A 22,028-nucleotide genomic window follows, 5' to 3' on the forward strand; every position below is an offset into this window, starting at 1 on the left:
TTGATGCTTGGTTGGAGTACACACACACACCCACACACTCACAATACAGAACAACACAAATAGCTTGATAGTGTTAACGTGTTAACTTACTAGTGATACCAGCCTACAAAGCCAAGAAAAAGGATGGGGCAGATTTACAAGCCCCTTGCAACACTTTAATGCCGCTGTTGCATCACTTTTGTGACGCAGTGGCGTCGTTAACAATGCGCCAGGTTGCAACACATTTACAACGTGACACATCTAGAGAGATGCGTCACATTGTAAATCCCTTTTCACATTATACCTGAGTCAGGTATAATGTATGCAGGGTGGGCGTTCCGACGCAAGAAAGCCTTGTAAAAGTGACTGAAACAGGTGTAAGGAGTGACGCAGCATAATAGGAATAGGCATTCCTAAGCATTGCTGGAGTTGCGTAGCGCTTGCGACTTTACTCTAGCAATGCGTTACCTTCACGACAACAGATGCGTGACGCATCTGCCAATCCTTGCACCACGGTGTGCCGCATTGTAAATGGTGGCACAAGGGTTTTTTTGCATGACGCATCTCTGCTAAAATGCAGAAATGCGTCAGTTCCAAAGCGTTTTGGTGTGTCCGTTTTCTAACAAGTGCCCTAATAGTTTGTGGTCACATAGCAGAATATGAATAACTGTATGAAAAACCATTTGCAATTATAGCTTTATTGAATTAAACTAAAAGAAACGTTTGAAAATATTTTGAATCAAATTAACAAAGATAAATCCAGAATATAAAAACGAACAGAATGAAATGAACGAAAATTAATTGAATGAAAGTAAACGTCTGAAAGAAAATGAACAGCATAATTTCATTGTGGTAATTTGAACTAGCAGTTCACCCTACAACAATACGAACAATTGGTCTGCATTCAATACATTGATTCAGGAGTGCTCCAATACTCAATTAAATTTGTAAATATATTGAATATGGCATTATAGGATCTTGATTAAATGTTCTTATTTGCCATGATTTGGTAATTCCGGTTCAGCAAAGACCTGCACCTCACAAAGCGTGAGCCACTCCTGTCGGCCTCGAATAATGACGTTCACATAGCGACCGACCATTCCATGGCAGTAGAAGGTCTGGGTGGCACCAGCTCCGATTCCGGAAATGTAGGCGCACCTGGGAAAGCAATAAACAGACAAAGGTTAAATAAGTCATTAAAGTTTGAAACAACCTGCATTCCTGTGATCTGTTTATATATCAATTTTTCAAGGCCATTGCAGAGCAAGTGTTGACAAAGACAAGAAGTTAGGTTTTTGGATTGTTTATGCACAGCAGCAGGGCCGGACACTGGACCCAAAGCAGCCCTGGCAAGTGTTGTCAGACAAGCTCCTGTATGGTGCCCAGTGAGTGCAGAGAGCGAGCCTGACCACTGCAAGGAGGGTTTGGGGGGGTTTGCCCCCCAAAAACATTTGGGCAAAAAATGAACATTCTACAGCACAGTGTTCATTCTATATTGAATGCTGTTAAAGCACAGTACATGATGACCTCACAATGCACCAGGATACAACAATCATCACTGGAGCCTTTCAATGATTCCTTCCACTATCACCCTCCAACAGAGCCTCTCGTGTCTCCCCAGCCCCTCTCTCACATGGATTTAATTTGTTTTATAGCGCTTCTGATACCAGTGTAGGGTGTCTGAGCACTTTACATCACACACAAATACAGGGACAATACTTAAGTTTGTAAATCAATGTATAGAAAATGTTGGAAAGACAGAGGGAATTACAAGGTGTAGGATTCATGTCATCAATACTAGTAGGCATTTTTTTAAATTTAAGATTGCTTGGTGTGGAGAAGCACAAATCCAGGATTGAGAACGTAACATATGGTTAGGGTTAGCTTTACTTATAAGAATGTATTTCTTCCCAAACCAGCCCTTCTGAGAAACATTAGGTTAATGGAAGACTCAGAAGAAAATATAGCTATCTATCCTGTACCATGTTTTCTGCATGTAGCTCCTTGATGACACTGATAGCTCACTGCTAGATTGATTGTAACTGATGAACTATAGAATAACGAAAATATCTCTGTGACAAAAGCTGTTACCCACTAAGCACTGCAAATAGCACTGCAAATAAAATTCTGTTCTGTGATCTGCATGGTACACGTCCTTTGCAGCAGGCATATTATTTATTTTAAAACTTTTGTATAGCGTGAACAAGACCCCGAAGGGTATCAGAGCGCTTCACAGTAATGGAAGGAAAGAACAAAGTAAATGGGACATTGAAGAGGGGTTAAGAGAGGGTAACATAATGAGCTACTAAGACTGTACAAGGATGTGAGCAAACATTACATAATAAGGTAAGGCAGAAAATCATGTACCTTACAGTTGTTGGGCCCAAAAAAACAAAACAAGCCCTCTGAGCTACCTTAGCTTAACCAAAATTGCCACTAGACAAAACTCGATCTCGCTTCAGTAGGCACTTTAATCACAAGAGTTATCTTGACAGATTTATTGTTAATGGAAAGCCACTGGCTATACAAGGAACTCTGTAGCAGGTGCTTTCAAAACTGCTGCACTACTTCAAAAAGAGCCTCAGTAACAAAACCAGCTTCTTCACCCTTGCAGCCTCCCGGGGAAACGCCCGGTGGCCGGTACGACCAATCCACAGGTGATGCACAGAGACCCATGACATGCCTGCACACATGCAGCAGGCACACATATTTATAGAACATAACACATACAATAATTTTCTTAAAGTTCAACAGACCTACATGTACACATTCACACATGCAAGTACATTTACAGGGGTCAATGCACATAGATCAATAGCTGTACCTAAAGCTACAACCCTACAAAACTCTATGCAGACAAGGCAACTTGTGAAGTGCATAAACAGAGCACTGGATGATGTGCAGTGGGGGCCCAGGTGCCCATGATTATGAATGTTTCATGCAAGGTGCCTGTGTTGTGATCAGGATTGATTTTGTGCAAGGAGGGATACTTTAGAGGCACAAATGTATTCTGTAGCATGACACTGACATGTCATCAGTCATAAAACGAGTAATCTCACCTGTACCCATTACAATAGATTCAGGATTCGGCATACCAATGCCATTCTTAATCCTAAACCTAAATGTGACTTGTATCACACGACAATTAATAATTTTTTAGATGTGTTTTTATTCTCATATAGCACAAACCTTGCCGTAGGCTGGATAGAGTGCCGAATAATAATTACAGTAGTCACAGTTGATTAAAAAGCACAATTATAGAAAATGGGTCAAAATTTTAGATCAGGAATAGATGAAAGCTAAAATTTGTAGAACCAAATACAAACGTTTTTTAAAAGCATATGCCTTTATTTGTGTATCATAAAGTGATACGTTTATCTAGGCTTGATTGGCTGCTGTCTGAAATGTTACCATTTCCAAGAAGATAAGTAATTCTGTCTCACCGCTGATTCTGAGATTATACACTTTGGGGTATATTCACAAGAAAGTTTGATAACTACCGCAAGAGTAGTGTAACGCAACTTTCAACATCGCATCGAAACGCTGGAAAATAGACTTGTTTTAACGTGAAATTCATACCATGGCGATAACATGCGATAGTCACCAGAAAACTCGTCAAATATCCGCGTTAAAATCAACGCCACGCCGCAACAATGCAATATGCAAATGAAAAAAAACATGCGATGAGGCCAATCGCGGTACAAAAAGTAGCGAAAACCAGCCACAAGCCTGCAAATCCCACGCGTCTGGTGGGAAAATGCACCATAAAAACCACAGAAACAACACACCAGAAACAAGCCAAAGCACGTAGCAACATGGATGCACCCTGTTCCAGCGCAGAGGCCAACGCGAACCCCACAATCCCCACAGACCACCAGCAAGGAACAATGGGGTCCGGGAAGGCCAAGGAGGAGAGGAAGACGGGGTGCAGACCACAGGAAAACAAGACCAGCATCATGGAGGTGACCGAACACTACCAGCAACTGACCCACAAGCAGACCACCAGGAACGCAGTCGGAGTGCTGAGGAAGCAAATCGAGGAGGCCAAGAGGTGCCGGCATGACTTGACAACCTAAACCAGGCCCAAACCCGCTGCCAAGAGGAAGGCAGCAATGGCGACAGGAGGTGGCAGTCCAGCGACACAGAAAGAGCTGGAGGAAACTCAAGCCACAATCATCAGTTTGGAGACGTGCAAGGAGTAGGGAGTACTGACACAGCTCGAGAGGACCTGACACAACATCAACAGAAGGTGCAACAAATAGAGACTGGGGTGACGGGGGAGATGGGCACAATGGCACACATGCACAATGAGGTGTAGCACACTGCACTCCTTCAATTACCCAGGATCATGTCCCAGATCTACTTGGCACAATACAGCACACATACATAGCAATAACAGCACACCCACATTGACGACAATGTGGTACAATGCGCATAGCCGACACTGCAGAACAGAGGACGCAACTGGCGCCGCACATGCACAGAAACAAAAACAGAAAAGACATGCATAACAGAGTCAACTGCTTAGCAACATGGAGGGACCTGGAGAAAGTCCAGAGGACAACCAACATGCAAACAGAAGTGTCAGTGAGTTGCAGTGCACTGGTGTTGGGACACTAGAAATGAGCTAGCTCATATGAAGAAAGTCTCGGATTGTGTCCCTTCAATATATTCCTTATGCAGATGCAGGGGGGTGTGTTAGACCTGCATTATCTTCCCCATGAACGTCTCAGGGCCCACACACTGTTTGAGGTGACATTGCTGCGCAACCTCTCCACAGCACAAAACTCAATCAGTAACGGACAATGGCCTGCGGTGCACTGAGTCACTGGCACCTGGAGTGCTGAGCAGGGTATCAGACCGATGATGGCATCCACAACAGGTCTGAGCAACTCCGTAAGACTGTCAGGACCACCGTTTCGACTCTGGCAAATGGCGGTTGGAGGTGGTCCTTGCGGTGGTGGCGTGTTTCTCCTGCAGTGATGCGACGTCCGTGCCGGTCAGGACTCGATTCGGTGTGTGAGCCCTGGTGGGACGCAGTTGGGCCTGGAGACTGCGTACAGCGCAGGGCCACAGAGACATTGCACTGATAACCCCAAGGCTAACGCTTCAGGGGCCATCCAATATCTCAGAAGAAGGGGTCCCGGACCAGACCAGCACAGAGTTAGTGGCCCCGGTTGCACTGCGGCCGGCACTGCACCCAGCCACGGGACGGTGACTTGTGGTGCAGTCAGATGGGCCATGCAACCTGAGCGGGTCCTCATCAATGTCCGAGGTGTATGTTGTGGAGGGTTGCGGGGGACAGGGGAAGGTGTCATCCAGGGCATGATGCGGAAGGTCTGATGTTATCAGGAAGCAGCCAATGGAGGAGTGGAAAGCGCAAGCTTCGTTTTCACCACTAATTCGGTATCAGCTACATGAGGATGAAAACTAGTCCCTAGTCCATAGACTCAGACACCACCAATGTAGGACCAGTGAGTGTCCATGAATGTCGGGAAACACCGGTGGTGAGGGGAGATGCAGTCTGCCATGATGCCTTTACACTGATATGAACCTCGTCATCGCTAAATCAAGACTCATTGACCTACTGGACCGCAGTGTAGGCCGGAGGCAGAGGTCAGCAGTGGCCCACAGCCACGTGTCGTTGGCTCGCAATGCACAGAGTTAGTGACACTAAGGCAGTAGTCGGAAGTGTTCGATCACCTCCGTAATGATGATCCTGTTCCCTCTGGACTGCAATGCGTAATCCTCCTATGCCTCTCCTTGGTGCAATGAAATGTATTGTGCCTTTGAATAATCGATGTTCAGTCCCAAATCTGTGACCTACTCGTGCGTAGCATAGGCCAAGGGCAGTAGTCCACGTAGGCCCACAGACACGTGTGGTTGTAATGCTATGCACAGACTTGGTGGCACCACATCGAAGGAAGTATAGTGAATTGTACTCTGGCTTCAATGATGTGCACTGCCGTGGTGTAATGAAGACTCTGTTCCAAATGTGTGACCTACTTGACCGTGGTGTAGGCCTGAGGCAACGGGTAGCACGGGCCATTCACCGAGTGTTGCCGGCATAGGTTGGATGGCCCTACCGGCCTGCGTAGTCAGGTTTAGTGGTACCACGTGTTCAGTCACCTCTGTGACTGTGACCCAGCTTTCGTCCGGACTGAGCCACATATTCCTCTTACTCCTCTCCGTGCGACCACTGGTGTGGGCTCTGCCATTCGTGATTCGCGACTAGGTGCTGGATGTGGGATCTACTGGTCCGCAGGGTAGTACTGGTCTCTCATCCACATGTCACCGGCTGGCGTTGGACAGGGTAAGTGGCACCACGTGTATCCGGATGGCGTTGAACAGCGTTAGTGGTAAAACATGTAGCCGGATGGCGTTGAACAGGGTTAGTGGCACCACGTGTCGCCGGATGGCGTTGAACAGGATTAGTGGCACCAAGTGTCGCAAGATGCGCAAATATGGAACTATGCCCCATGATCGGGGGGTCGGGTGCTGTGACCGCTGGGCCGGATTTGGGGTCACTGCCATTCAGGACCCAGAACACAGTTTCACATATGGGATCTACTGGGACGAAGAGGACGCTGTTGTATTATGTGAATGAGTAAAGAGTAATGTGGGCCAGTGTTGGGGGGCCAGCGATGGTCTGAGAGGCTGGCAGGGTCTCGGGCTTGGAGCTTGCACAGGCAAATGGTGGGCCCTCCTTGACACAAGCCAGTGTATGCAGGTGATCAGTGTGGCCTGGCTGTTCAGGGGCAGGACCGACGGGTTAGTGGTCCTGCGGGCCGGGGTATGGCAGGCGCACAGGATTGCAGGCAACTCTGCTCACAAGGACGGCTTCCGCCTTGTGGCCGGGTGAGAGGCGCCGCCCTGGCAGAGACGTTGGGCTTTCCGGAAGAGGAATTATTATTATTCACACCCCTACGCTGGCGCTAGCGTACGCCGGGCCATCCCACTCCACTCACGCTTACGGGGGGACGTATCAGGCAATATTTCTGCGAACTCCCCCACTGGCCAGGGTGACATGGTTGCATACACTGTCCACTACACTCCATACACCAGAGGAGTATGTTGCCATGAATATGGGTGTGTTCTGCATACTGCGATCTGTCGAGCACATCTCCGCCACACTTGGCATTGTGTACTTTCCCAATCCTAGTTCTACTGCATCCTTCACACATGCCTGGTTGCCACCTCTCCCCACATTTGGCTATTGTGTGGCTGAGATCCCATACAGTTGATGGCTCATGTTCACGGCTTGCCCAGGTTACCATTTTAAGTTGATTTGTCATGTCTGGCAGGTGGGCATGTTGTTGTGCATGTTGGTTGTGATTTTGTGATGTGTGCATTGCCAGTGTTGTAAATTGCATGGTTGTGGAGTTGAGGTGAGTGGGGTTTTCATTTAGAACTTGCCCAGGGGCTGTGCAAGGACCACCGTTTCGACTCTGGCAAATGGCGGTTGGAGGTGGTCCTTGCGGTGGTGGCGTGTTTCTCCTGCAGTGATGCGACGTCCGTGCCGGTCAGGACTCGATTCGGTGTGTGAGCCCTGGTGGGAAGCAGTTGGGCCTGGAGACTGCGTACAGCGCAGGGCCACAGAGACATTGCACTGATAACCCCAAGGCTAACGCTTCAGGGGCCATCCAATATCTCAGAAGAAGGGGTCCCGGACCAGACCAGCACAGAGTTAGTGGCGCCGGTTGCACTGTGGCCGGCACTGCACCCAGCCACGGGACGGTGACTTGTGGTGCAGTCAGATGGGCCATGCAACCTGAGCGGGTCCTCATCAATGTCCGAGGTGTATGTTGTGGAGGGTTGCGGGGGACAGGGGAAGGTGTCATCCAGGGCATGATGCGGAAGGTCTGATGTTATCAGGAAGCAGCCAATGGAGGAGTGGAAAGCGCAAGCTTCGTTTTCACCACTAATTCGGTATCAGCTACATGAGGATGAAAACTAGTCCCTAGTCCATAGACTCAGACACCACCAATGTAGGACCAGTGAGTGTCCATGAATGTCGGGAAACACCGGTGGTGAGGGGAGATGCAGTCTGCCATGATGCCTTTACACTGATATGAACCTCGTCATCGCTAAATCAAGACTCATTGACCTACTGGACCGCAGTGTAGGCCGGAGGCAGAGGTCAGCAGTGGCCCACAGCCACGTGTCGTTGGCTCGCAATGCACAGAGTTAGTGACACTAAGGCAGTAGTTGGAAGTGTTCGATCACCTCCGTAATGATGATCCTGTTCCCTCTGGACTGCAATGCGTCATACTCCTATGCCTCTCCTTGGTGCAATGAAATGTATTGTGCCTTTGAATAATCGATGTTCAGTCCCAAATCTGTGACCTACTCGTGTGTAGCATAGGCCAAGGGCAGTAGTCCACGTAGGCCCACAGACACGTGTGGTTGTAATGCTATGCACAGACTTGGTGGCACCACATCGAAGGAAGTATAGTGAATTGTACTCTGGCTTCAATGATGTGCACTGCCGTGGTGTAATGAAGACTCTGTTCCAAATGTGTGACCTACTTGACCGTGGTGTAGGCCTGAGGCAACGGGTAGCACGGGCCATTCACCGAGTGTTGCCGGCATAGGTTGGATGGCCCCACCGGCCTGCGTAGTCAGGTTTAGTGGTACCACATGTTCAGTCACCTCTGTGACTGTGACCCAGCTTTCGTCCGGACTGAGCCACATATTCCTCTTACTCCTCTCCGTGCGACCACTGGTGTGGGCTCTGCCATTCGTGATTCGCGACTAGGTGCTGGATGTGGGATCTACTGGTCCGCAGGGTAGTACTGGTCTCTCATCCACATGTCACCGGCTGGCGTTGGACAGGGTAAGTGGCACCACGTGTATCCGGATGGCGTTGAACAGCGTTAGTGGTAAAACATGTAGCCGGATGGCGTTGAACAGGGTTAGTGGCACCACGTGTCGCCGGATGGCGTTGAACAGGATTAGTGGCACCAAGTGTCGCAAGATGCGCAAATATGGAACTATGCCCCATGATCGGGGGGTCGGGTGCTGTGACCGCTGGGCCGGATCAGGGGTCACTGCCATTCAGGACCCAGAAAACAGTTTCACATATGGGATCTACTGGGACGAAGAGGACGCTGTTGTATTATGTGAATGAGTAAAGAGTAATGTGGGCCAGTGTTGGGGGGCCAGCGATGGTCTGAGAGGCTGGCAGGGTCTCGGGCTTGGAGCTTGCACAGGCAAATGGTGGGCCCTCCTTGACACAAGCCAGTGTATGCAGGTGATCAGTGTGGCCTGGCTGTTCAGGGGCAGGCCCGACGGGTTAGTGGTCCTGCGGGCCGGGGTATGGCAGGCGCACAGGATTGCAGGCAACTCTGCTCACAAGGACGGCTTCCGCCTTGTGGCCGGGTGAGAGGCGCCGCCCTGGCAGAGACGTTGGGCTTTCCGGAAGAGGAATTATTATTATTAACACCCCTACGCTGGCGCTAGCGTACGCCGGGCAATCCCACTCCACTCACGCTTACGGGGGACGTAACAGGCAATATTTCTGGGAACTCCCCCACTGGCCAGGGTGACATGGTTGCATCCACTGTCCACTACACTCCATACACCAGAGGAGTATGTTGCCATGAATATGGGTGTGTTCTGCATACTGCGATCTGTCGAGCACATCTCCGCCACACTTGGCATTGTGTACTTTCCCAATCCTAGTTCTACTGCATCCTTCACACATGCCTGGTTGCCACCTCTCCCCACATTTGGCTATTGTGTGGCTGAGATCCCATACAGTTGATGGCTCATGTTCACGGCTTGCCCAGGTTACCATTTTAAGTTGATTTGTCATGTCTGGCAGGTGGGCATGTTGTTGTGCATGTTGGTTGTGATTTTGTGATGTGTGCATTGCCAGTGTTGTAAATTGCATGGTTGTGGAGTTGAGGTGAGTGGGGTTTTCATTTAGAACTTGCCCAGGGGCTGTGCAAGGACCACCGTTTCGACTCTGGCAAATGGCGGTTGGAGGTGGTCCTTGCGGTGGTGGCGTGTTTCTCCTGCAGTGATGCGACGTCCGTGCCGGTCAGGACTCGATTCGGTGTGTGAGCCCTGGTGGGACGCAGTTGGGCCTGGAGACTGCGTACAGCGCAGGGCCACAGAGACATTGCACTGATAACCCCAAGGCTAACGCTTCAGGGGCCATCCAATATCTCAGAAGAAGGGGTCCCGGACCAGACCAGCACAGAGTTAGTGGCCCCGGTTGCACTGTGGCCGGCACTGCACCCAGCCACGGGACGGTGACTTGTGGTGCAGTCAGATGGGCCATGCAACCTGAGCGGGTCCTCATCAATGTCCGAGGTGTATGTTGTGGAGGGTTGCGGGGGACAGGGGAAGGTGTCATCCAGGGCATGATGCGGAAGGTCTGATGTTATCAGGAAGCAGCCAATGGAGGAGTGGAAAGCGCAAGCTTCGTTTTCACCACTAATTCGGTATCAGCTACATGAGGATGAAAACTAGTCCCTAGTCCATAGACTCAGACACCACCAATGTAGGACCAGTGAGTGTCCATGAATGTCGGGAAACACCGGTGGTGAGGGGAGATGCAGTCTGCCATGATGCCTTTACACTGATATGAACCTCGTCATCGCTAAATCAAGACTCATTGACCTACTGGACCGCAGTGTAGGCCGGAGGCAGAGGTCAGCAGTGGCCCACAGCCACGTGTCGTTGGCTCGCAATGCACAGAGTTAGTGACACTAAGGCAGTAGTTGGAAGTGTTCGATCACCTCCGTAATGATGATCCTGTTCCCTCTGGACTGCAATGCGTCATCCTCCTATGCCTCTCCTTGGTGCAATGAAATGTATTGTGCCTTTGAATAATCGATGTTCAGTCCCAAATCTGTGACCTACTCGTGCGTAGCATAGGCCAAGGGCAGTAGTCCACGTAGGCCCACAGACACGTGTGGTTGTAATGCTATGCACAGACTTGGTGGCACCACATCGAAGGAAGTATAGTGAATTGTACTCTGGCTTCAATGATGTGCACTGCCGTGGTGTAATGAAGACTCTGTTCCAAATGTGTGACCTACTTGACCGTGGTGTAGGCCTGAGGCAACGGGTAGCACGGGCCATTCACCGAGTGTTGCCAGCATAGGTTGGATGGCCCCACCGGCCTGCGTAGTCAGGTTTAGTGGTACCACGTGTTCAGTCACCTCTGTGACTGTGACCCAGCTTTCGTCCGGACTGAGCCACATATTCCTCTTACTCCTCTCCATGCGACCACTGGTGTGGGCTCTGCCATTCGTGATTCGCGACTAGGTGCTGGATGTGGGATCTACTGGTCCGCAGGGTAGTACTGGTCTCTCATCCACATGTCACCGGCTGGCGTTGGACAGGGTAAGTGGCACCACGTGTATCCGGATGGCGTTGAACAGCGTTAGTGGTAAAACATGTAGCCGGATGGCGTTGAACAGGGTTAGTGGCACCACGTGTCGCCGGATGGCGTTGAACAGGATTAGTGGCACCAAGTGTCGCAAGATGCGCAAATATGGAACTATGCCCCATGATCGGGGGGTCGGGTGCTGTGACCGCTGGGCCGGATTTGGGGTCACTGCCATTCAGGACCCAGAACACAGTTTCACATATGGGATCTACTGGGACGAAGAGGACGCTGTTGTATTATGTGAATGAGTAAAGAGTAATGTGGGCCAGTGTTGGGGGGCCAGCGATGGTCTGAGAGGCTGGCAGGGTCTCGGGCTTGGAGCTTGCACAGGCAAATGGTGGGCCCTCCTTGACACAAGCCAGTGTATGCAGGTGATCAGTGTGGCCTGGCTGTTCAGGGGCAGGCCCGACGGGTTAGTGGTCCTGCGGGCCGGGGTATGGCAGGCGCACAGGATTGCAGGCAACTCTGCTCACAAGGACGGCTTCCGCCTTGTGGCCGGGTGAGAGGCGCCGCCCTGGCAGAGACGTTGGGCTTTCCGGAAGAGGAATTATTATTATTCACACCCCTACGCTGGCGCTAGCGTACGCCGGGCCATCCCACTCCACTCACGCTTACGGGGGACGTAACAGGCAATATTTCTGGGAACTCCCCCACTGGCCAGGGTGACATGGTTGCATCCACTGTCCACTACACTCCATACACCAGAGGAGTATGTTGCCATGAATATGGGTGTGTTCTGCATACTGCGATCTGTCGAGCACATCTCCGCCACACTTGGCATTGTGTACTTTCCCAATCCTAGTTCTACTGCATCCTTCACACATGCCTGGTTGCCACCTCTCCCCACATTTGGCTATTGTGTGGCTGAGATCCCATACAGTTGATGGCTCATGTTCACGGCTTGCCCAGGTTACCATTTTAAGTTGATTTGTCATGTCTGGCAGGTGGGCATGTTGTTGTGCATGTTGGTTGTGATTTTGTGATGTGTGCATTGCCAGTGTTGTAAATTGCATGGTTGTGGAGTTGAGGTGAGTGGGGTTTTCATTTAGAACTTGCCCAGGGGCTGTGCAATTCCCTTGGTGCCATCCTGGGAACGCTGGTTGATGATGGACTGTCTGAGGATGAACAAATCATGCACACTGGCTGTGTATTTTTAGGTGACATTGGTGGAGGTTCCATGGTTTTTTGATGTTGCCTGCACATTGATGTTTGACGTGTGCTTCCTGTTGCGGTGATTGTGTGCTGTGTCACCAGGGGCACAGGTAGGACATGTGTGCTGTGGATTGCCCCCAACACGTGCGTGCATCCTGCAATGGCCTATGGTCCTTGCTTGTTCTCCAGCGGATCCTGCGCATTGTGTTGGATGTGTGGGGACTGGGGTACAAGAGTGATGATGATGTCCAGGACACGTGTGGGGGACTTGGATGTGGCTGGCTGTGAGACTCCTCTGACTCTGGCGGTTGTTGGTTGGGGTGTGCCAGAGGCCAACTGGTGCAGCACAGCCAGCAGCCTGGTGTGGGGGGGATGTTGGTTGTCTGCTGTGATGGTGCTGTGGGCCTGTTAGGCAATGATGGTCAGGATGAGTTGGATGGTTGTCCCTTTCAGCCTGTAGTGGACAGTGACCTTGTCAGATGTTGGGTCTGTGAGGCTGGTGCGTTTCCTGGGGGTCTGCTGTCTTTGCCTGCGCTGGCTCTGTGGTGGTCGGGGGGGGGGGTTCCAGGTGGGGGTTGGGGTCCTGGGGTGAGGGGTGTTGTGGCCCTCTTGGGTGTCCGGGCTGCATGATGAATGGCTCCATGGTGTCTGTTGCCCTTCCGATGTAGCCCTGGGCTGGGCTCCTTTTTGTGGTGCAGGCTGCCGTCTGACTTTACACCAGGTCAGAGCAGGTGTTAATTTCCTGCTGCTAACGTGCCTTATCGCCTGTTTTTTGTTCTTATCGCTGATCTGGCTGGTTGTTGAGAATGTTGAGGTGTGGTGTTGTTGCGGCTTTTGGCATGGGAATGCCTACTCTGCATCTCATTAGCGATAGTTGCGGGGGTCCTCTGTGGCGATGTTTTTTGCTCCATGTACATTTTCAATCTTTGCACGCAACTACTAAGAACATATCAAGTGGTCCACAGACTATTTCATGCAATCCGTTACCCGTCTAAAAGGAGTACAATCCAATCTTCTTGACACTGAAACTGGTTAAAAGTGAACCAGCAGAGGCTAAATGCTAGATAAAACACACAAAAAGAGAGGCAACAGAAATAGGCAGTCAAATGGCCAAAGAAATGTGCCTGAGTCTTCAGATGATATATAAAGTTCTTCTTTATTGGCTTCAACCAAATACACGTGCAGCCATCGTGTTTCTGCCTAAACAGGCTTCATCAGGATACTGCACAAGTAATGAAAAACAGTTGCCCATGTGAGTACACATTCTTTAAAAAGTGGACAAAGTGACCAAACACTATTGGTCCAGAGGCAGGCTAGGTTCAACAAAACACATCGTACCGGCATCAGAACCAGTATGCTCCAAATAAAATCTTGTGTCTGAACATCAAGAAAAAAGGAAAGAAGCGAGACCTCAAGAAGAGCTATATGTGTTTTTAAATTAAGAGCGAGAGAAACACAAGAACCCAAAAGAATACACCTGAAAGGTAAAAAGGCTTTAGCGCAAAGTGTATAACTGTGCTAGACCAGTGACAGAGAAGACAGTGGCACTTTAGACTGACGTGCATAGTCAAAATTCGTGTTGTAAAAGACAGATGTTATCCAACTGACCCCTTTACCACTAGTGACACCACCAGACGGTCCATGGGGTGTAGAAAGTAACTTCGTAATGGATGTCCAACTTGCAATACTATGATCTATAAAGGGCAAAAATGACAAGTAACCATAATCAATTAATTATTAATTATCCCCCCATAATGAAAATATTATTGTACTTTTAGGCCAATCAATAATAAACCTACAATGGGTTAGTTCAGGTTCATATGATAGCAGAATTGACATACATATCCAATAGCGCAATCCATTAGGAACATCCCGAAAAACTTGTGTGGAAATCAAGAACTCCCTCACATATGGGAGACCTGTATATATACAGGTCTGAGCTCAAATAAAACATAAACAATCCTTACTAAAATACACCAATGCCTCCAAAATGCAATACAGTTAACCATGGTTGGTATAATATATCAAAAGCGATGTATACAGAAACGTGCCCATTGTATCATCATCTATAATCTTGATGCGGGATAGCAGTACAAAAAAGTGATAATTACTTAATTTCTCAACTCTCACTATTCAATTTTGAAAGCATAGGAGGGACTGTTATACAGTTTTCACGGGCAAGTTGCCCCGTCATTAAGCACAATTAGATAAAAAAAGATATATGAGGTCTATAGAAAGACCTTCGTATGTCAGTTATCCAGACCCCAAAGAAACACTAGGTAAAGGGGACCACCGGCAACTCACAGATCGGGTACGAATCCATTTCCGCCAATCAAGTAAGCAGAAAATGTTCATATCTGCGGAAAAATGCATCCCATCTCCCCCACAACAGCTGCCCATTGTTAAGCACCGTCCCAAGACTTACCCGTGTTCGGCTCTCATGTCCTCAACAAACAACAAAGAACGGACTGAAGAGTAAACCGTCAACTTCCTGTTACTGTAATTTCCCGGTTAAATTCAAAGGGAGGGCTGGCCTATAACGAGCAGCTATGCCATGAATAGGCATGGCCTTCCACTTACTGAAGCGTCTGTTAACGTCAATTCTCCTGTCACCGAATAAAGGGGGAGACGTAAGGAATTGTTAACAACTTTATTGAGCAACCATTACAAGCAAAACAGACAGTAAACTCGCACCACACCACACACTCGTGTATCAAACTCCCGGGCAGTGAATGGGAGTCAAAGAGTGCATCAATTATGTAGTTTATTTTGAAATCCCTAACTTGCGGACAAGATCAGTAAAAAATAAATAACCAATTGTGTAGTAAATTACTACACAATCGATTATCGAAAGCAATGTGAATGTAAAAAATAATTCGCTAAAGAGGGAGGAGAGCAAATAAAAATCTCATATGGGTTGAAGAACTAGAAGATTAATTAAGGTTATGATATTATGAAAAGGATAGACACAGAGTTGACTATCCACCAAAAAGCACGGAAAAGTAATCTTGTAAGCAGAGGGGAGAGAAATGTCTCACACAACTTGATTTACATGATATTGTTCATTATCTTATTTTTCAAGTCCCAAAAAATCATTAAGAAACTGGCAAAATTCAATATACATCCTAACACCTGACAGCAATTTCGGGACATAAGGGGTGTTATGACCTCGCTACCAAAAAAGAAAGCGCCGGGTATGGACGGCTTCCCCCTGGAATACCTTAAAACCTTTGCGACCGACCTCGCACCCCACCTGGCGTCCGTATACCGAGAAGCCCTAACTACTGGCATCCTACCAGCCTCATTCCGAGAGTCGATAGTAGTAACTTTTCCAAAGCCCCACAGGGATCCCACACTCCCAGCCTCCTATAGGCCTATTACACTGCTGAACGCAGATTGCAAGCTTCGGGGGAAGTTGTTGGCCGACCGCTACAGTCAAATTCTCCCAGCGCTGGTACACCCCGACCAATGCGGCTTTGTCCCCCGCTGTAACACCTCCCACAATTTGCGCCGACTATTCCACAAACAGAATGACAGCACGGACCGTTTTCCACGCACGGCCTGTCTGATCTTCGACTTAGAAAAGGCTTTCGACACCCTGACCTGGCCCCATCTGTTCGATGTCCTAAGGGCCATCCAGATAGGCCCCACCCTGTTGGCATACACTCAGCTTCTGTATAGAGGTCTGACCTCCAGGATCAGAGTTGGAAAGCTGATCTCGACCCCATTCCCAGTGGAGAGGGGGACCAGACAGGAGTGCCCTCTCTCCCCTCTTCTGTTTGCACTGGCTGTGGAGCCCCTGGCCATCCGCTTGAGGCGAGAGGGAGAGAGCTGGGGCATCCCGATCGCGGGTGCGTTCCACTGCGTCTCACTCTATGCGGACGACCTACTGGTCTACGTCCGTGACGTAACAGGCGATCTCACCCCCATTTGGAGAGCCCTGCAGGAGTTTGTCAAAGTAAATTGGGATAAGTTGGCATTATACCCGCTTATCCAGAACCTGGCACCACATGATTTACAGATAGGCGAGCAGACCCTAAAATGAAGCTCGGCGGGCCCTAGATATCTGGGTGTGTAATTGTACCATTCCACAACAGACCTATACGAGGTTAACCACTGTGGCGCCCTAGCGAGCCTTAGGTCCGCAGTAGGCTTCTGGAAGACTCTCCCACTGGCGCCCATAGGGAAAATAGCCATAGCCAAAATGGTCATGGTGCCCAGACTTCTGTACCATTTCACTAACCTTCCCATGATTCCGCCCCGGGCCTCCTTCGGGGAACTGGACACACTCCTCACGACGTTGATATGGGGGGACGGACGACGCAGAGTTGCTCTCTGTACTCTACAGCTCCCCACTACGTGCGGAGGCCTAGGCGCCCCTTCCTTCCAATCCTATTTCTTAGCGGCGCAACTCCAGTGGCTGTCCCATTGGACGGCAGAGAGGCAGATGGGAGAGACGGTCACTGACGCTGGGGCACTACCTCTGCACTACCTCTACCCCTTCTTAGGCGGCTCCTGATGCCGGCTCCAAGCCGGATCGTACCCACCCGGTGCATGTCGCCGTGGCCCGTAGGTGCATGATGCGCATTCACAGACTATCCAAAGAGCGACCATTATACTCCCCGTTGCTCCCCCTGGTAGGCTTCCCTCGGAAGGAGGGGTACTACACCGACAGAGACCTGCAGATGTGGACTAACTGTGGGATATCAGAATTGGAAGCCCTATTCCAGGAAGGACAACTGAAGACTTTCGAGCAATTGATTGAATGGCACGACCTTCCTCCCGGACAATTCCTTACGCACAGACAACTGATAGACAGCAGCCGGACATATTGGGACCCGCGGGAGGGTGAACCCCTTACACACCCTGTACTGCATACAATACTGCGTATGGGCGCGGGCAGTCACCTGGTGACATGGCACTATAAGGCCATTCGGGAACTCACCAAAACTCCACTAGATAGGCTAAGACAGTCCTGGGAGGACGACATAGGACAGGTTCTCCACGACACGGAGTGGACACGGGCACTAGAATACCCCAAAAAAGTTTCCCGAAACGCCCGTTTAAAAAATATACAGTTCAACATTCTCCACCGAGCCTATCTGACACCCGACAAGTTACATAAATACTATCCCGACACGGAATTCCGCTGCCCCCGATGTTTGACGCTGAATGCAACCTTTCACCATATGTTCTGGGACTGCCCGTCCCTGCAAGCATACTGGAACAAGGTGCTCGGCACACTACGCAAACTAGTACACCTACAAAATGTCGCCACTTGGGAAACCTGCGCCCTAGGCATATATAAGAGGAAGAAATTTGAGAAGCAACAGTGGCGATTCGCCTCCCTGGCCAAACGAAATATAGCCATGCACTGGAGATTCCCGGCTGGGCCACCGGAGGAGGCCTGGGTGGGAGTCGTCAATAAGTGGGGTGCGGTGGAGGAGGAGGTCCTAAGAGATGAAGAGGTCAAAGGGATGCGCAAACACCCTATATCTATGGAATGGGCACAACTACTGATACAGTTTAAGCATGATACGTCAGCCCAAGACTCCCCAACACCGGTGCAGGCCCAAACTGATGGCCCGCCTCAAGGCCCCAGCCCATGCACGCAACCAATACCACTCACATAGCGCCCCTGTGAGATACCCGACACGTCGCGATGACCTACCCAGAGGCGGAGGTCCATAACTACGGCCTCGAATCCCTCCCCCCCTCCTTATGGTTAGCGCGATGCCCCTCCCCCCCCATGACATACACTACCGGGTCTCACCGGATGCCGCCAGCCTACAACGCTATAACCCCTGCGCTCGCCGCTACCCTCCCCACCCTCTCTCCCCTATGCCCCGCCCCCCCCGCGGATCCCAGTTCAACCTCAGTCGGAAATTTCAAATCCGTCGAGCTCGCACATGACACCACTGCGGGCATTAGTTACACAGGGTGGAACGCAGTCAGTGGATAATGGATCCTTGCAACCCGAAGATCACACACACCACGGAATCAGGTGCACAAAGACATGGCATTCACCTACACGATAGCCTACTGACGGACTCAGGAATTCCCTACATGACGGACATGCCCAGGAGACATAAGTTACCCTGTCGTCATTGTATCAGAATTGTATTGTCATGCAATGATCGCATCTTCGTTGATTGTATTGTGACCTATCCTGAACATGCAGAAAACCCTAATAAAAAAATGTAAAAAAAAAAAACACCTGACAGCAATTTCATTGTTCGATTTCAAAATATATATCTATTTCAGTTTGGCAGTGCTAGATAAACAGTCACCATTTGACATCTCAATATATGATGAGATTGGGAAAAATAATCAATAAACCACATAGTACACTCAGCATTAATCAAGGATTACATCAAAATACAGCATTATGTTCACTTAGATCTTCATAGCAGTGAAACTGAAGTACATGTGGCCCAGAAAGATGTTAAAAATACTGAAGTCTCATGAATCATCACATGTTCTTTACAGACCCATAGGTTTACAGTGCATTATAAGAATAAATGCATTTCATTGTCAGTGTTCAGGCACAGGGACACAGCCCTCAATTTGCAGATGCAACAGGCTTCCAATTGACACAGGCGCAATTCTCTGTTACCGCCCCTTACATCTTGATTTATAAAATCAATACCATGATATTTGAAATTGGCTTTGGAAATATTCAAATCACTGGTATGAGCTCCTAGAGCAAACGATTGGTCATTCCTAAAACAAGCTTGACGATGTTCTTGAATGCAGACTTTGAGTTGTCTGGTAGTACTGCCTACATAAATATTGGAGCCGTTATAAATAATCAAATACACTACATAAGTATTCTGGCAATTAAGAAAATGCTGAAGGTGCTACATGTCTCTGCTATTACAGGAGAGTTACGGTGTTCTGTTAAGGCCTAGGTGACAAACATTACATTCCCCACAGAAGCCAATAGGGCATTTCAGCCAGGTTCCCACATATGGTGACCTCTGGGCAGTATAATTAGGCAAGAGTACTTCGCTAAATGTTTTTGACCTTTTAAAGGTGATTGATATTTTCTCTTGTGACAACGTTCCCACCCCTGGGACACCTTTCAGGATCTTCCAATATCTGTGGACGATCTTGAACACATCATGATTGAGTTTGTAATAAAAGCTAGGCGATCCTTAGTCTCTTTTTTGGCCTAAACGTTTAATGTGTCCATTCTAGTGACCCTCTGCACTCGTCTAAGTGCCTGATTGAGTTCCTGGCATTTATAACCTCTTCTTTCCAATTTATCCAATGACCATTAAACGTGCATTTCAAATTGATGGTTCTCACTACAGTTTCTCTGAATCCTAATAAGCTCCCCATATGTAATGGCCCTTTTAGTACTGGTGGAGTGAGCACTATCATAATGCAGGGTAGTTTTAACAGCGGTGTCCTTCCTATAGGGAGTACTATCCAACTTGCTGCCTGAAATGTATAGTTCAACATCCAAAAATTGGATCCTTGCTTTGGACAAATTCAAAGTAAATTTTACTTTGAAGGGATCATTGTTAGTGTGAGTGAGAGGTGTGCGGGTGTGAGGGTGAGGGTGTGAGGGTCGTGTGAGTGTGTGTGAGGGTGAGAGGTGTGAGCGTGAGGGTGGGTGAGAGGGTGAGTGAGGGTGTGTGTGTGGGGGTGTGTGTGGGTGAGGGGATGTGTGAGGGGTGTGTGAGGGGTGGGTGAGGTGGTGTGAGGGTGTGGGGGGTACACAGACAAAATATCGAGTTTTAAATTTCGATATACAATTATATTGAAGTTTAAATATCGAAGGGACATAATATAGAAGGTAAGTAATATCGACACTCTAAATATCGATATTAGTAATATCGAAGTTTTAAATATCGATGTCAGTAATATCGAAGTAAATAATTTCGATGTTACTAATATCGATTTTTAAATACATTTTGTGTATATTATATTGTATTTATTATGTTTTATAATTTATTTTTAATGTAATTTAATTAAATGTTGTCTTTTAGTACTGTAGCGGGTTGTGGGTTTATAGGGGAATAGGGTGGGAAGTAATTTAATTATGTTAAATTAATTATTAATTAGTATGAACTATTAATTAATTAATTGAGAATAATTTTAATTAATTGAATAATTGATAAATATGTTCTGTAGCGGGTTATGGGTTTATAGGGGAATAGGGTGGGAAGTAATTTAATTATGTTAAATTAATTATTAATTAGTAGGAATTATTAATTAATTAATTGAGAATTATTTTTAATTAATTGATTAATTGATAAATATGTTCTGTAGCGGGTTATGGGTTTATAGGGGAATAGGGTGGGAAGTAATTTCATTATGTAGAAATAATTATTAATTAGTAAGAAGCATACATTAATTTGTATTAATTGGTAAATAATTTTAATTAATTGGTAATTAATTTTAAATAATTCATTAATTGATAAATGCGTTCTGTTGCGGGTTGTGTGTTTATTGGGGAATATGGTGGGAACTAATTTTAATGTAATTAAGTAATAATGAATTAAAAATCATTGTTAAGTTCATTTTATAATTGTTAATTATTTATTAATTGGTAATTAAATATTATAAAATGGTATTTTTTCATGATTATTTTAGGTTACATTTATTTTGCTAGTCATGTTTTTAATAATTATGTATATGTATTGTAAATGTTTTATATTTATTTAATAGATCATATTTTTATTATTAAAATAAAAAATATTTGTATAAGTATGTTATTTTAACCCCTACGCTATCCAACACTTTCACTACTGTTGCACTCTCTGGAGTGGAAATAGTAATTTTTACCCCTATGCTATCCAACACTTTCCCTACTGTTGCACTCTCTGGAGTTGGAATAGTAATTGTTACCCCTACGCTATCCAACACTTTCCCTACTGTTGCACTCTCTGGAGTTGGAATAGTAATTGTTACCCCTACGCTATCCAACACTTTCCCTACTGTTGCACTCTCTGGAGTTGGAATAGTAATTGTTACCCCTACGCTATCCAACACATTCCCTACTGTTGCACTCTCTGGAGTGGGAATAGTAATTTGTACCCCTACGATATCCAACACTTTCCCTACTGTTGCACTCTCTGGAGTTGGAATAGTAATTGTTACCCCTACGCTATCCAACACTTTCCCTACTGTTGCACTCTCTGGAGTTGGAATAGTAATTTTTAATCCTACGCTATCCAACACTTTCCATACTGTTGCACTCTCTGGAGTTGGAATAGTTATTGTTACCCCTTCCCTATCAAACACTTTCTCTACTGTTGCACTCTCTGGAGTTGGAATAGTAATTGTTACCCCTACGCTATCCAACACTTTCCCTACTGTTGCACTCTCTGGAGTTGGAATAGTAATTGTTACCCCTACGCTATCCACCACTTTCCCTACTGTTGCACTCTCTGGAGTTGGAATAATACTTTTTAACCCTACGCTATCCAACACTTTCCATACTGTTGCACTCTCTGGAGTTGGAATAGTAATTGTTACCCCT

The 22,028-nt window shown here is 47.7% G+C and overlaps 1 protein-coding gene across 4 annotated transcripts in view; it reads right to left on the bottom strand.

Moving 5' to 3' along the window:
* Positions 1–661: 661 nt before the first annotated feature.
* LOC147668144 (fucolectin-like) overlaps positions 662–22,028 on the bottom strand; it is a 205,182-nt gene continuing 183,815 nt past the window's right edge. For all 4 annotated transcript variants that reach the window (XM_086948749.1, XM_086948751.1, XM_086948750.1 and 1 more), the window contains one exon: positions 662–1,137. In XM_086948749.1, the coding sequence (XP_086804875.1) occupies positions 972–1,137 (166 nt within the window). In that variant the 3' untranslated portion in view covers positions 662–971. The remainder of the gene's footprint in view (positions 1,138–22,028) is intronic.

The sequence above is a fragment of the Lissotriton vulgaris genome, unplaced genomic scaffold (assembly GCF_964263255.1).
Source record: "Lissotriton vulgaris unplaced genomic scaffold, aLisVul1.2 SCAFFOLD_1804, whole genome shotgun sequence".
NCBI classification, from domain to species: Eukaryota; Metazoa; Chordata; class Amphibia; order Caudata; family Salamandridae; genus Lissotriton; species Lissotriton vulgaris.